The sequence below is a fragment of the Hemitrygon akajei genome, chromosome 6 (genome assembly GCF_048418815.1).
Source record: "Hemitrygon akajei chromosome 6, sHemAka1.3, whole genome shotgun sequence".
NCBI classification, from domain to species: Eukaryota; Metazoa; Chordata; class Chondrichthyes; order Myliobatiformes; family Dasyatidae; genus Hemitrygon; species Hemitrygon akajei.
In genome coordinates, this window is record NC_133129.1 from 69,243,052 (window position 1) to 69,257,484 (window position 14,433).

Here is a 14,433-nt window from a genome sequence, read left to right on the forward strand (position 1 = left end):
GGAGATTACAATAGGATGAGGGAAGAGCTAGCTAGAGTTGACTGGGAACACATGTTGGAACAGTGGTAGACTTTAAAAGAGATTTTTTGCAGTGCTCAACATAAATACTGTACATTCCAGTTAAGAGCAAGGACAGTAAGGGTGGGGAGAGCCAGCCTTGGATAACTACTGAACTACTTCATACAAAGTTGCCAAGAGTAGTGAGAAACTGATGATAGGGAAAAATTGAAAAAGCAATAAGAACCACTTAAGCAAGCAATAAGCAAAGGGAAGATAGAATATGAAATTAAAAACAGACAGTAAAAGTTTTTATAATTACATGAAGTGAAAAAGGGTGGCTGAAGTGAACATAGATCCATTGTAAGATGAGAAGGAGAATTAATATTGGGTAATGTGGAAATGGCCGAGGCCTTGAATGACTATTTTGTATCGGTCTTCATGTCTAACATGCTAAAGAGAGATGCTATAGATGCAATAAGAGGTGAGGACTTTGATACAATCAATACAATTGCTGTAACTAAAGAGGTGGTGAAGAGCAAATTAGTGGTCTAAAGGCAGTCAAGTCCCCTGGTTCTAATGGGATACCTCCCAGGGTAGTGAAAGAAATGGTGGAAGTTTTAGAGATGCATTTGTGATAATTTACTAAAATTCTCTGTACTCTGGACAAGTTCCAGTTGATTGGACAACACAGAATGTCACACCACTGTTAAAAAAAAAAGGATGTACGCAAAGAGCAGATAATTATAGTCTAGTTAACTTAGTGTCTGTTGTGGGAAAAATTCTTGAAGCTATCAGTAAGACAGAAACAATGAGACATCCGGATAGAAGTGGCTCCATTAGGCAGACACAGCAGGGACTCATGAATGGTAGATCTTGATTGACAACCTTACTGACGATATAATGAGCATAGTGAATAAAGGGAATGTTGTATACCTGGATTTCCAGAAAGCGTTTGAAAAGTTACTGCATAAAATACTTATCCATAAGGTAAGGAAGCATGGATAGAAGATTGGTTAATTGATAAAAGATGGAGAATTGGAATAAATAGGTTTTTCACTGAATCAGAATCAGTAATGCAGAGGTTGGTGTTCTTGATATAAATTAACAATTTGGAAGAAAGACTGAGTATAGTATATCTAAGTTTGCTGATGACACCCTTTTGGAAAGCAAATTGTGCAGAGGATGTGGTGAGTCTGCAGAGAGATATAGACAAATTAAATGAGTGGGCAAGGGTCTGACAGATGCAGTACAATGCTGGTAAATAGGTGGTCATCCAGCTGTGGAAAGGAAAAACAGAAGATCAGATTATTATTTAAATGGTGAAAGATTGCAGTATGTTGTGCAGAAGGACTTGGGAAGCTTGTGTATGATTTGCATAATGATGGTTTGCAGTTGCAACAGGTTATCAAGAAGGGAAATGGAATGTTGGCTTGCATTGCTAGAGGGAGGTTATGCTGCAACTGTACAGAGTACTGGTGAGGCTGCACCAGGAGAACTAAATGCAGCTCTGGTCTGCTTTCTTGAGGAAGGATATGCTGGCTTTGGAGGCTGTGCAGGGGAGGTTCACCAGGTTGATTCTGGAGATTAGACGTTTAGCATATAAGGAAAGATTGAGTCACCTGGGACCATATTTGCTGGAATTTAGAGAATAAGAAGGGATCTAATAGAAACATATAAAAATATGAAAAGGACAGATAAGATAGAAGCAAGAAAGTTGCTACTACTGATAGGTAAGAATAGCGCTAAGGGTCAAAACCTCAAGGTTCAGGGGAAAAGATTTAGGACAGCGATGAGGGGAGATTGCTTTTCCCAGAGAGCAGTGAATCTGTGGAATTAGAGCAGTAGAGGCTTGCTCTCTAAATATATTTAAGACACAGTCAGACAGATTTTTACATAGTAGGAAAATTAAGGGTTATGGGGGAACAGGCAGGAAATTGGAGCTGAGTTCATGTCCAAATCAGCCATGAATTTATTGAATGATGCAGCATATTCAATGGGCAGATAACTACTCCTGTTCCCATTTCTTATATTGTTATGTTCATTGTATTTGTAACCTGTTAAGTAACACTTAGCTTTACTAACTCAAACTAAATAAATACCTTACCTTCAGAACTTTTTCTGGCACCTCGGGAAGAACATCCTGCAGTTCATTTAAAGATGCTGATAACAGCCACAACATTGATGGAGCTCTTCTCAACATTAGTTGTGCCACAAGTGAATTTAAACTAGGGAAATTAAGCAGCTGCTTCTCATCCTAAAATAAGATGCATATTTAGGAATACAAAATTAACTAAACTGTGGCATGACAAACAATAAAGAAAATTTCACAAAACTCCATTTATAAGATTCATAAACAAGAGAAAATCTGCAGATGCTGGAAATCCAAGCAACACACACAAAATGCTGGAGGAACATATAGGCTAGGCAGCATCTATGGAAAAGTGTACAGTTGATGTTCCAGACCGAGACCCTTTATCAAGACTGGAGGGAAAAAAGATGAGAAATTAGAAGTAAGAAGTTGGGGGGAATGGAGGAAGAACCATAAGGTGAGAGGTGAAACTGGGGGGTGGGGGAGAGGGGTGAAATAAAGAGATACAGGAATAGAGAAGTGGGTATCTGATAGGAGAGGACAGAAGGCCATGGCAGAAAGAAAAGTAGGAGGAACAACAGAGGAAAAAGATAGGCAGGTGAGGAGATAAGCTGAGAGAGGGAAATGAGAATGGGGAATAGTGAAGGAGTGGGGGGAGACATTACCAGAAGTTTGAGAAATCGATGTTCATACCATCAGATTGGAGGCTCCTCAGACAGAATATAAGGTGTTGCTCCTCCAACCTGAGTGTGGCCTCAGCGCTGCAGTAGAAGAGGCCATGGACTGATATGTCAGAATGGGAATAGGAAGTGGAATTAAAATAGGGGGCCACTAGGACATTCCGCTTTTTCTGGCAGATGGAGCACAGGTGCTCAGTGAAGTGGTCTCCAAATCTGCACTGGGTCATGAATAAGATTAATCTTATTCATGTAGCAGGACCATAACATATAGAGTAAAATTAACAGCTATATCCAGGAAAATAAATCATTCATTTAACTCCTTAATTAAGATAGATATTTCACTATGATAAAGTTAGAGATAATATTCCCATTTTAAAAGTTATTTCCCACCTTTTCCCAATGGGATAGCATGCCTTGATCATACCAATTGAGAAGAATAACCCATCATTGGTGATTTATTTTAATTCATTCGGTGGACAGGGATATTGCAGGCAGGATATAATTTACTATCAACTATTAGTTACCATTAAGTAAGGGTAGTTTAGTTTCAGCTATACTGGTGGTTGTTCTGTGACATAGCTGGTTTAGCAGACAAGTTGGGCAAATTACTTTCCAGAAAAGATATGGATGAATCAGATAGAACCATAGAACATTACATCACAGAAACAGGCCTTTTGGCCCTTCTTGGCTGTGCCTAGTCCCACTGACCTGCACCTGGACCCTATCCCTCCATACACCTCTCATCCATGTACCTGTCCAGGTTTTTCTTAAATGTTAAAATGTGAGCCCACATTTACCACTTCATCTGGCAGCTCATTCCACACTTCCATCACTACGTGAAGAAGCCCTCCCAATCTTCCTTTTAAACTTTTCCCCCTTCACCCTTAACCCATGTGCTGTGGTTTTTTTCTCCACTAGCCTCAGTGGAAAAAGCCTGCTTGCATTCACTCATCTACACCCATCATCATTTTATATACCTCTATCAAATCTCTCCTCATTCTTCTACGCTCCAGGGAATAAAGTCCTAACCTATTCAACCTTTCTCGGTAACTCAGTTTCTCAGGTCCCGGCAACATTCTTGTAAACCTTCTCTGCACTCTTTCAACCTTATTAATGTCCTTCTTGTAATTCAGTGACCAAATCTGCACACAATTATCTTTCCTGTAATTCGGTGACCAAAAAGATGGGCTGGAACAACAAATCAATTGTATTTGGATCTTAATTACGAAAATGAGAGTTTAATTCCAGATTTATTTTATTATTTGAATCTACATTTCCCAGCTGTCAAAATGAAGTTTAAATTGGTGTCTCCAGATCAATGGTCCAGAATACTAATCCTAAAAATGAGAAGGTCCATTCATGCAAATACTCCACACAGCTAGAAGAGAAATTAGCAAAAGATAAAAATAACAGGGAGAGGTGATGAAGGTATTCTGGTTAACATGCATGTGGAGTTTTAAATGGTATAGATAAACTCACATCATACACTATTTAGCAAAATTGAAGCACATAAGATTGCTGCATGGCTACAAAATAGAAAATTAGGCAACATTAGGTGGGTTTTAAACTAATGCAGAAGGGATATATTACAAGTTCAGTCTGAGAACTGGAAAATGCTCCATCGCTCCATCTACCCAAAGTGGAACTTCCTGGTGGCCAAACATTAATTCCCATTGCCACTGTCATGTCAGTCCATGGCCTCCTCTTGTGCCTTCAGGGTGGAGGGGCAACACCTTATATTCTGTCTGGGTAGCCTCCACCTGATGGCATGAATATTGATTTCTCCTTCCTGTAATTTTTTCACCTTTTCTTCTATTCCATACTCTGGCCTTTTATGTCTTCTCACCTGCCTATCACTTCCCCTGGGTCCCCTCCTCCTTCCCTTTCTCCTATGGTTCACTCCTACCATATTCCTTCTTCTCCAGCCCTTTTATCTTTCCCTCCCACTTGGCTTTACCTATCACCTTCTAGCCAGCCTCCTTCTCCTCCCCCCACATTTTTATTCTGATGTCTTTTCCCTTCCATTTCAGTCCTGAAGAAAGGTCTCAGCCCAAAGCGTTCATTGTTTATTAATTTCCATTGATGCTGCCTCACCTGCTGAATTTCTTCAACATTTTACGCCCATAATTGCTATCCTTCGTGGGTCCAAAATTTGATGATTGATTAGGATAGTTTCCGAAGTCATTGTAGTTCCCATCTCCTCCACCACCATTTTGGGTGGGTAGCTTTGGATTTCCAGCATCTGCAGACTTCCTCATATTTATGACACTCTAATGGCCCTGAACAAGATGGTGTGAGTTAAAGGCTGTCATAAAATGCATCACCAACAGAGAAGTGCAGCATATTGAAGCAAGCAGCAATGCCTCCTCCACAGCATGCTTGGAAAAATTATATAAAGTCTTATGTTTTTTCCTTAATAATTTATATGAATATCCAAAGTGAGTCTAAATTTCATTGTTCATTTTTTGTTCACTATTTAGATTTTTTTTAACCTTTGAAGGAAGTGCAGTCTTATTGATTTCCCTCCAGGTGTGTAGAGATTAATGAAGAGGCAATAATCCTACCTGTTGAATAATACTTAATGCAGGCATAGTTTACAGACTACTGTATTTTCTTGTGAGCACCAAGCTTTTACCACACTAGCAAGCAGAAGTAAGCTCACATTCTTCACTGTGTATTGAGATGGAATATTCCAGTGGTGCAGAATTACCTTCAGACAGCTACAGCACAGTAGCAGGGAATTTGCATTAATTGTAACAGAAAGCACAGACCTCTGATGGAACAGTGGAAAGCCATGACCTGTCAAGCCATATGAATGGATCTTGGTTGCTTGAAACCAATGTGAAATCTGCTATTTGGCAAACCAGCTGGGTTGTCTCTGTAGCTCCTGGTGCAATTACAACCTAAAAAAATGGGAAAAAGAAAATTACTAAAAATATAACCTACTCAGCAAATTGTACTTCATGTTTATCACCAAAAATAGCTTTGCGACACTATATTGATCAAGCTCTGAGTCCTGAACTTTGCAGTTTTGTGACCAGGTCTGTAGTGGATACTGAGAGAGCTTATAAAATTCTCACCTTTACCTGCCATAGATACATCTGTCCATCATATCATTGGTAGGAATGATTACCATACAGTCTTTATAGATATAAGATACCCCTATTATCTGATATTACTTTCAAGATTAAAGAGCATAGAAATAGCACATAAGTAGGCATCCATGAGTTGCAGCTGAGGCTTCTGTAACAGCAGAATTGCATTTCACTGTAATCTTCAATCTCATTCCCTGGTACCTTTCTCATTCTACCATTATATTAAACCAGGAAGCCATCAATGATCCAATACACATGTAGAACAGCTAGAACTGTAAGGGAAAATAAGAGGCAGATCTAAAAGTGAGGTGTTAACCTGGTGAAGCTACAACACAGGGCTCAATAGGTACTAATCAGAAGAAGCAGCAACATCCAATGTCCAGCACATATCACAATTCTTCCCTTCTGTTATATCCCGTTATGAATGGTAACCAAAGCACTGTAAACATCCCAAGTTCAACAGTGAAGGAGTTTAGCACACAAGTGTAAAAGACAAACGTGACATATCTATAATCATATAGGAGCAGAAGTAGGCCATTCAGCCTATCGAGTCAGCTCCACCACTCAATTGTGGGCTGATCCAATTCTTCTAGTCATCCCCACTTCCCTGCCTTCTCCCCATACCCTTTGATACCCTGGCTAATCAGAAACCTATCTATCACTCCCTTAAATATACCCAATGACTTGGCCTCCACAGCCACTTGTGGCAACTGAGGGATTTATCTCAACTTCCTCCTGAGCTCCCCACCATTATAGAATATCTGGACCACTCAAGAAATCCAAGTGTTTACAGTACAGAAGGTTGCCTGTGTGATATCTTTGTCCTACAAAATTCAGTTTGGATTTTATTTCCTGGTGAAATCCAGCCAGCAACAAAAAAGGAGTTGGTGGTTCCCCCAGTCAAAGAATTTGTTGTATTTCACCAAGGCTTAATGCTTATAGATTCATTAATTCATAGAATTATACAGGAACAGGCTCTTCAGTCCATGCCAAACAAGATGCTTACTTCAGCTAATCACATATCCCTGTAAGCACTTCCTATCCAAGCAACAGTCTAAATTCCATTGTGTGGGGCCTATCAGTGGCAGCAACTGAGCTCGACAGAGGAGTGTTTCTCGCAGGTCAGAGACGGTGATTTAAAATGGGAGCTTCGCAGGCATTAATCCATTGTGCGGGGCATATCAATGGTGGCAACTGAGCTCGACGAACTAAATAAAAGTACAGAAGGGATAAGTAGAGCGGCCATTGTCGGGAATAGGCCAGTGGTGAGAGTAGAAGCGACAGGCTTTTGCTCATTCAGGCAGCTTCGGCAAGATAAATGGACTTCGTTTTTGGTTTTTCTTTGCATTTTATCTTTGAGCAATAGTAATCATGTCGGCAAGGTTAGCTTTTTGGTCTGGGTGTTGGATGTGGGAATCCTGGGAATCTTCCAGTTTCCCAGATGGCCAGGTGCACTGAGATGCAGCTCCTGAGAAACCGTGTTAGGGAGCTGGAGCTGCAGCTCGATGACCTACATCTTATTAGGGAGAGTGAACAGGAGATAGAGAGGAGCTACAGGGAGTTGGTCATCCCGAGGCTGCAGAAGTTAGATAAGTGGGTGACGGTCAGGGAAGCAAGGGAAAGAGCTTAGATAGTAGAGAGGACCCCTGTGGCCATCCCCCTCAGTAATCGTTATTTCATTTTGGATATGGTTGAGGGGGATGACCTGACAGAGGATAAACACGGAGATCGGGTCTTTGGCATTGAGCCTGGTTCCGTGGTGCAAAAGGGAATGAGGAAGATGAGGAATACACCAGTCATATGGGATTCTATAGTGAGGGGAACAGATCTCTATCTGTCAGCCTGATAGAGATACTAGCATGGTGTGTTACCTCCCAGGTGCCAGGGTATGGGATGTCTTGGACTGGGTATAGAGTATTCTGAAGGGAGAGAGTGAACAGCCAGAAGACTTGGTACACGTTGGTACCAATGACATAGGTAGAAAAAGGGAGGAGGTCCTGAAGAGAGAATTCAGGGAGTTAGGTTAGAAGCTGAAAGGCAGCACCTCTAGGGTAGTAATTTCAGGATTGTTGCCTATGCCATGTGCTAGCGAGTGCAAGAATAACATGATTAGGCATATTAATGTGTGGCTGAGAGACTGGTGTAGGGGGTAGGGGTTCAGATTCCTGGATCATCGGGGCCTCTTCTGGGGGAGGTACAACCTGTACAAAAAGGACGGGTTACACCTGAACCCAAAGGGGTCCAATATCCTACATTTAATAGAGTTGTTAGGGATGGTTTAAACTAATTTGGCAGGGGGATGGGAATCGGAGGGATAGGGCTGAGGAAGGGAAAAACAGAAATAAATCAAAGATAGCGTGCAACAAAGATTATAAAAAGAACAGGCAGAAGATGAAGCTTAATCAAAGCCAGTGGCATGAGATACAGGGCAATAGAGGCATGGTGCAGTTAAAACAGAAAGCAGCAAATACTAGACTGAGTGTTGTATTTGAATGCACGCAGCATAAGGAAAAAAATGGACAATCTTAAAATTCAGCTACAGATTGGCAAATATGATGTTGTGGCCATCTCTGAAACTTGGCTAAAGGATGGCTGCCATTGGCAACTGAACATCCAAGGATATACGGTATATCAGAAAGATAGGTTAGTAGGCAGAGGGGGTGGTGTGGCTCTGCATATAAGAAATAATATTAAATCATTGGAAAGAGATGACATAGAATAGGAAGGTGTAGATTCTCTATGGGTTGAGTTAAGAAATGGCAACGGTAAAAGGACCCTAATGGCAGTTGTATACAGGCCTCCAAACAGTTGCCGTGATGTGGATTACAAATTACAGCAGGAGATAGAACAGGCATGTCAGAAAGGCAATGTCATGATAATCGATAGGGATTTTAACATGAAAGTGAATTGGGAAAACTAGGTCAGTACTGGATCACAAGAGAGAGAATTTGTAGAATGTCTAAGGGATGGCTTTTGAGAACAGCTTGTTATTGAGCCCACCAGGGGATTGGCTGTGCTGGACTGGGTGTTGTGCAATGATCATAAGGTGATAAGAGATCTTAATGTTAAGGAACCCCTAACATTGATCGCAATATGATCGACATCACATTGAAGTTTGAGAGGGAAAAAATAAAATCCAATGTGTTGGTATTTCAATGGAATAAAGGAAATTACAATGGCATGAAAGGGAAACTGGCTGAAGTTGACTGGAAAGGGACATTTGCAGGAAAGACAGCAGAGCAGCAATGGCTGGAGTTTCTGCAAAAAAATCAGGGAAGTGCAAGACAGATATATATTCCAAATAAGAAGAAATTTTCAAAGGGAAGAAGAACACTACGTTAGCTGACAAGTGAAGTCAGAGCTAAAGTAAAAGCAAAAGAGAGGGCATACAAGGAAGCCAGAGCTAGTGGGAAGATAGAGGATTGGGAAGCTTTTAAGAACTTGCAAAAGGAAACTAAGAAGGTCATTTGGAAGGAAAAGATGAACTATGAGAGGCAGCTGGTGACTAATATCAAAGAAGATATTAAACGCTTTTTTAAGTATATAAAGGGTAAAAGGGAGTCGAGGGTAGATATAGGACCAATACAAAATGATGCTGGAGATATTGTAATGAGAGATGCAGAGATGGCAGAGGAACTGAATGCGTATTTTGCATCAGTCTTCACAGTGGAAGGCATCTACAGTATACCGGACATTCAAGAGTGTCAGGGAAGTGAAGTTGGTGCAGTGAAAGTTACGACTGAGAAGGTGCTCAGGAAGCTTAATGGTCGTGACAAAGGGTCTCAGCCCAAAACATCAATTGTACTTCTTCCTATAGATGCTGCTTGGGCTGCTGAGTTCCACCAGCATTTTGTGTGTGTTGCTTAATGGTCTGAGGGTGGATAAATTTCCTGGACCTGATGGAATGCACCCTTGGGTTCTGAAGGAAGTAGCTGGAGAGATTGTGGATGACTGGAAAATTGGAAATGTTACTCCGCTATTTAAGAAGAGTGGAAAGCAGCAGAAGGGAAACTATGTCAATGATTTGGACTACAGTTTTAATGGATTTGTGACTAAATTTGCCGATGATACAGATAGGTGGAGGAGTGGGTAGTGTTGAGGAAACAGAGAGCCTGCAGAGAGTTTTAGATATTTTAGGGGAATGGGCAAACAGGTGGCAAATGAAATACAATGTTAGAAAGTGTATGGTCATGCACTTTGGTGGAATAAATAAACGGGCAGGCTATTATTTAGATGGGGAGAGAATTCAAAATGCAGAGATACAAAGGGACGTGGGAGTCCTTGTACAAGATACCCTAAAGGTTAACCTCCAGGTTGAGTTGGTTGTGAAGAAGGCAAATGCAATGTTGGCATTCATTTCTAGAGGTACAGAATATAAGAGCAGGGATGTGATGTTGAGGCTCTATAAGGTACTTGTGAGACCACACTTGGAGTATTGTGTGCAGTTTTGAGCTCCTTATTTTAGAAAGGATATACTGATATTGGAGAGAATTCAGAGAAGATTCATGAGAATGATTCCAGAAATGAAAGGGTTACCATATGAGGAACGTCTGGCAGCTCTTGGGCTATATTCCCTGGAGTTCAGGAGAATGGGGGGGGGGGGGGAAATCTCACTCCAATTGTTAAAAGGCCTGAACAGATTAGATATGGTGAAGTTATTTCCCATGGTAGGGATTCTAGGACAAGACAGCATGACTTCAGAATTGAAGGACATCCTTTTAGAACTGAAATGCAGATAAATTACTTTAGTCAGAGGGTGGCAAATCCGTGTAATTTGTTGCCACAAGCAGCTGTGGAAGCCAAGTCATTCAGCGTATTTAAGGCAGAGATAGATAGGTTCTTGATTAGCCAGGGCATCAAAGGGTATGAGGTGAAAGCAGGGGAATGGGATGACTGGAAGAGTTGGATCAGCCCATGATTGAATGGCAGAGCAGACTCGATGAGCTGAATGGCCCACTTCTGCTCCTATATCTTATGGTCTTATCATTCCTTTGGCCCCTTTCTCAATTGATCAATATATTGTTGTAACCTTTGCATATTTTCTTCACTGTCCACTATACCACCAATTTAGGCATCATCTGCAAACTGATCATGGCACCTACATTTTCATCTAAATCATTAATATACACGATTGCCTTCTGTCCACACAAGCCAGAGAGTGGTAGTAGATAAGGAAGTGGAAGGTGGGTTTGTAAGCATGCAGATGACACAAAGGTTAGTGGAAGGTTGATGGAGGCTACAACAGAACATTGAAGGATGCAGAGCTGGACTGAGAAGTGGCAAATGGAGTCCAACATGTTAAAGTGTGAAGTGATGCACTTTGGAAGGTCAAATTAGAAGCCAGAATACAGTGTTATTGGAAAGATTCTTAGCAGTGTGGAGGAACAGAGAGATCTTGGAGTCCATGTCCACAGATACCTCAAAGTTCCAATGTAAGTTAGGGTGGTTAAGGTGGTGTATGGTGTGTTGGCTTTCATTAGCTGGGGGTCGAGTTCAAGAGCCAAGAAGTAATGTTGCAGTTCTAGCAATCTCTAGTTAAACCACACTTGGAGTATTCTGTTCACTTCTGGTTGTCTCATTATACGTTAACCCTTTCATTCCTGGGATCGTTCATGTAAACATCCTCTCCAGTGCTAGCACATCCTTTTAGATACAGGGCCCAAAAAAACTCACAATACTCTACATATGTAGTCTGACCAATGCCGATCTGCTTTGTAAAACAAGATAGACAAAGAAGACATGAAAGTGAAAATGAGACAATGAAATAGTAGTTAATTACTAATATCCTAAATAAGTAAGGAAGCTGACTCACAAATGGGCAAGTCCAATGGGAAGAGCAGAAAGAGACAGGAGGGAAAGCATGAGAGGGCTGGTAGACTTAACTACATTTACTTTAATGCAAGTTCACAGTAAAATGGATGAGCCGAGAGTGTGGATTAAACAAGGTACTATGATATAGCTGTGATTACAGAACTATGGTTCAATGTTCCAGAGTGAAGGTGTTTCAGGTAAAGTGTGGTGCCAAGGGGGCAGGAGTGTTACACTAATCAAGGAGGGCATTACAGCAGTAATCAGAAAAGATAGCCAGGAGTGTGACCAATTGAGGCTATATGGGTAATATGAAAGGCCTGATCAAGAAAGTACTCAGCTTAATATATCACAGGCACTTCCCTTCCTTCCACCGTAAGTCTCTACAGGAGGCAGTGTCATCAAAGATCCCAACCATATGGACCAAACCATCTTTTTGCAATTACCATTGAACAAGAGTTATTTCCATTTTGCACTATAAAATGGACTTTATGCTCTAATTATATTCTTCCTTGTAAAAATGGTGTATAATTCATGTATAATTTATGTGTTTTCTTGTGAATGCTGCATATCTGCTGCTATATGCCTATGATGCTGCAAGTAAGTCTTTCCTTGCACCCGTGAATACATGTACTGTGCACATGACAATAAACTTGACTTTGTTGCTATTATACAATAGTCATCCAAACAGCAGAAATTAGAAGATCAGAAATGTAAGCAGATTGCAGAAAAGTGTGAAAACAAGAGAGTTGGAATGGTGGGGAATCTTTGGAGAGTGCCTTAATGGAAGAGGCTTTAGTTGGGGTGAAATTTGTAAAATCCATCCAAGAGTGTGTGTTGAAGCATTACATAGAAACCTACTAGGGAGGACTGTACTAAACCTCAACTTACAGAACAAAGGATGGGCAAGCAATAAAAGTGTCTGTCCAGGAAGACGTACAGAACAATGACAACAGCTTGGTAAGTGTCAAGGTAGTCGTGGAAAAAGATAAGGTTGGTCCTTGAGATGGTGCCCTAAACTTGGGGAATGCAGCTTTCATTAACGTAAGGCAGAATGTGTCAGAAGTAGATAAGCAGCAGCTGCAAGAGAGGGAAACAACATCCAGTAAATTGGAGGCATTTAAAAGTAGAATAGTAAGAGTTCATAATCTACCCTGTAAGGGTATGAAACAAAAATGGTATATTTGAATTTGAGAGGGTTGAGAGCTTCAAGTTCCTAGGAGTGAACATCATCAATTGCCTATCCTGGTCCAACTACGTAGATGCTAAGGCCAAGAAAGCTTTCTAATGCCTCTACTTCCTTGGGAGGCAAAAGGAATTTAGAATGCCCTTCTGCCCTTGCCAATTTTTATTGATGCACCATAGAAAGCATCCTATCTGGATGCATAATGGCTTTCTTTTGGCAACTGCTATGCACACGACTGCAAGAAACAGCAGAGCATTGTGGACACAGCTTAGCCACATCATGGAAACCAGCCTCCCCTTCAGGGAATCTGTCTATACTTCTCATTGCCTCATTAAAACAGGCAGCATAATCAAAGATCCTACCCAGCCCAGATATTTTCTTTCCACCCTCTCCCATAAAGCAGAAGATACAAAAGCCTGAAGGGATATACATCAGGCTCAAACACAGGATCTCGCCTGCTATAACATTACCAAATGGTTCCCTAGTATAAGATGGACTCTTGACATTACAATCTACTTTGATATGGCTTTGAAACTTATTATGTACCTGCATTGCATTTGTAACTGTTACACTTAATTCTGTATTCGTTTTTGTTTCACCTTGTGCTACGTCAATGCCCCAGTGCAAAGGATTGATCTGTATGAACAGAATGCAAGACATGCCTTTCACTGTACTTCGGTACATGTGATGATAATTAACCAATTTCAATACCTTAGAAGCAGAAAAGGTAACTAAAGATAGAGTTGGTCTCTTGGACATAAAAAAAAGTCACAGAATATGAACAAGGTCCTGAATTAGTGCACTGGTTATTCACCAAAGGATGTGGAGAGTTAAGGGAAGGGTACATTGATAATTACACATGTATCAGGTAGGAGGTAATGTTAGAAATATTGGTACATATTAGGGCAGCTGATTCCCCGAGGCCTAATAGGATCCAACCCAAGTTGTTAAGGGAAGCGAGGGTGAAAGTTGCTAGGGCAATCTTTGATCGCCTTGATTGAGGTACAAGAAGATTGGAAGATAACTAAAGTTACCCTCATTTAAAAAGGACAGTAGAGATAAACCTAGAAACTACAGGCTAGGGAGCCTAACAACAATGGTAGGGAAGAGTCAGACAAGATTCTGAGAGGCAGGCCTTAGTTTGAACTTGGAAAGGCAGGGACTGAAAAGGAAGAGTTAGTTTTGTGCAAGGAAGAGCATGCAACTGAATGACATTTTTTGAGGAGGTAAAAAAGAAAATGGATGAAGGCAGCATCGTAGATATGGTTTACATGGACTTAGGCAAGGCTTTTGACAAGACCCTGCATGGTAAGCTGGACTAGAAGTTAACGATCAAAATCTCCAGGACTGGCACGGTGATAGGAGGCAGAATGTAATAGAGGTGGCTGATTTTTGACTGGAAGTCTATTACGTGGTGCACCTTAGGGATCTCTGTTGTTTGCAATCTCTAAATTACTTGGTTGAGAATATAGGTGGTCTGACATAATAAAAATTGGCAGAGTCGTAGATAGAGAAAACAATTGTCTAAGGATATAATGGGACACAGATCAGCTGGAAAGTTAGGTGAAACAGTGG

The 14,433-nt window shown here is 40.9% G+C and overlaps 1 protein-coding gene across 1 annotated transcript in view; it reads right to left on the reverse strand.

The window, feature by feature from the left end:
* The window catches only part of shoc1 (shortage in chiasmata 1), a 142,782-nt gene that overhangs the window by 21,858 nt on the left and 106,491 nt on the right, over positions 1–14,433 (reverse strand). The window contains exons 25-26 of the mRNA XM_073048597.1: positions 5,541–5,672; positions 2,105–2,254 (exon numbers count right to left, since the gene is read on the reverse strand). Of these exons, the coding sequence (XP_072904698.1) occupies positions 2,105–2,254; positions 5,541–5,672 (282 nt within the window). The remainder of the gene's footprint in view (positions 1–2,104; positions 2,255–5,540; positions 5,673–14,433) is intronic.